This window comes from Phytophthora parasitica (assembly GCF_000247585.1).
Source record: "Phytophthora parasitica INRA-310 unplaced genomic scaffold supercont2.14, whole genome shotgun sequence".
Lineage (NCBI taxonomy): Eukaryota > Oomycota > Peronosporomycetes > Peronosporales > Peronosporaceae > Phytophthora > Phytophthora nicotianae.
Window position 1 is genome coordinate 557,193 of NW_008649000.1, and position 2,289 is coordinate 559,481.

At 47.6% G+C, this 2,289-nt stretch overlaps 1 protein-coding gene across 1 annotated transcript; it reads left to right on the plus strand.

Moving 5' to 3' along the window:
• Positions 1–1,324: 1,324 nt before the first annotated feature.
• Positions 1,325–2,289, plus strand: PPTG_08532 (hypothetical protein; the record flags this gene model as incomplete). The annotated part of the gene is made up of 2 exons (XM_008902649.1): positions 1,325–1,993; positions 2,053–2,289. The coding sequence occupies 2 exons, from the start codon at positions 1,325–1,327 to the stop codon at positions 2,287–2,289; spliced, it is 906 nt and encodes a 301-aa protein (XP_008900897.1).

The following is a 2,289-nucleotide window of genomic DNA, read 5'->3' on the forward strand; positions in this document are numbered from 1 at the left end:
ACTCTAACCATGGCACTGACTTTGTCTTTCAGCAAGAAAATGCGTCAATCCACGCCTCGCGCGAGACGACGGGTTTCTTGCTTGACCTTGAAATCGACACCATGGTATGGCCAGCAAGCTCGCCGGATTGTAACCCGATAAAAAACGTGTGGTCGGTGCTAGCGGCGCGGGCGTATACTCACGGCCGCCAGTAAAGCTCTGTGGATCAATTGGAAGCCGCAATTCTATCTGCTTGGGACTCCATCGAGCACGAGTACTTGCTGAAGCTCGTGGAATCCATGCCTCGCCGGTGCCTAGCTGTAATCAAGCAGAAAGGCAGTCTCACTAAGTACTAATTTTTAATATAGAAATTCGTATGGAATCGCATAGAAAGTGTTTATTTTTTCAAAGAAAGGGGCTGGTCCTAAATTGTGTCGTCGCCTCTGAAAGTGGTGGTTTGTATACCAGCTACACGAAGCTTTGCGAAATCGGAGTTGTTAGCACAAGTAGCGCCATGCTATTGCAAATAAAGAGAACATATCTAAATGGCGGCCGGTAATTCAAAGTAGAAGCTGATATATTGGCCAAAGTATACCCCCGATTAGGGGGTCCTATCATTTTGGCGCGCACGGTATAGCACATAAATATTCGCTCTTAGGTTTCAAATAATTACAGATATATCCATAAAAATGTTATTTGACAGGATGGTCGACGCTTTCGGATCGCCCCTAAGACTCTGGATATAAATATCCAGAGAACAATGTTTCGTATAGTATACTCTAGTAAGAGCACCTCCACCGGTATTGTGTATTGCAAAGTGATTATCGAGAGTGAATCGGGAATCGCGCCCCCGAGTGCATCATACAAAAAGGTAATTTTTACGCAATTCATTTTCCAGTTCCCAACGTTTGTATTGCTCATTTTTTTATTTGCAGTGTTAATAGTTACTTTTTGGTCCTTATCAATTTGCCGTTGGGGTTCAATTTTTTGCAATAGCTCACTTCATTTGTAATCTTGCGTACCTATCAATACCGTTGGAGGTGCTCTAAGATGCTCACAAATGTGTTTCTACTCTATCTATAAGAGAGCTAAATAGTAACGTTACTTGCAATCCCTGTTCTTAATACTATATGGCATGTTGTTGCGCGGCAATCGCTAACAAGCGCCATGGCAGCGGGGGTTGCAGCCCCAAAAGCCACGGCGCATGGGTTTCGAAACGAACGAAGCATGCATAGAGTAACCACAAGTTGTAGTCGACCGCAGGCTAAGCTAATATACTCACTTCTACATTTGATCAAGAGCGACAAACAACAAAGAATTCTTTAGCTGGGGAGTCGCTCCCAGCATGGAGGAGTCCGACGAGGCAATGGTGCCTCACTCTGGGACGGGGATGCCGATTGCGGTGTATCCGCCTCTACCACCGTATACAGATCCTGAATTGACGTTGACCCGGGAAACAACGACACGAACGGTGGTAATGCAGGGTGGGGAAACCCACCGCCAAGTTGAAGCACTGGCCCAGCACTCAGCGGCCGTGCAGCAAATGACTGCTGAGCAGCTTGGACAAGTGAAGGCTCAGCAGGAGCATCTGGCGGCCAAGACACCAGAATATCTTCAGCAACAGCACGACCGTAATTCGGCCATCCATGAGCAACAGCAAGATATGAAGCAACAGATGGAAGAGCAACGGCGATTCCTAGAAATACAGTTCCGGTTGTTGAAAGCGGCTGAAGAAGCTGTGGGTCTACAGGAGCAGCGCCTGGAGAGCCTAGCAGAGGCGGTGCAGCCTCATCTTCAAGCGCGCTGGGGTGCGTTCGAGCAAGGAGCAGCACCTCCATCGGTGAACCGCAGCTCTGAGAGGCCTGCTGTCACAGTAGCTGCTGCGGCCAACCTGCCGGTACCCCCGATATACCGAGGCAGCTCTAAGAAGGAGAACCGTGACTTCATGTTTAGTTTAGCCATCTGTACACGACGCATTAAAGCGTTAAACCAAGGCACACAAGCGAGCATATTTGTGATGCCTGCATCGAGCAGAGCACGATGGTGCGCGTTTGTGGCTTTGAATTGTTCAAGGATGAGAGAGATATTACAGAAACGGAATGGAAGAACTACTTTTTGTCCGCTCACATCCCAGATCACACTGCGTACAAGACCCTGGAGAGAGAAGTGAAAAGTCTTTGCATGAACATTGAATTGCAGGATGCTGAATCACGTCTTTCGCGTCTCATGGCAGATTTTTACACTATCGTGGATCGATTAACCATGGAAGACGGGATTCAAACGGAACCAAAGAAAGTTGTCGGATATTAG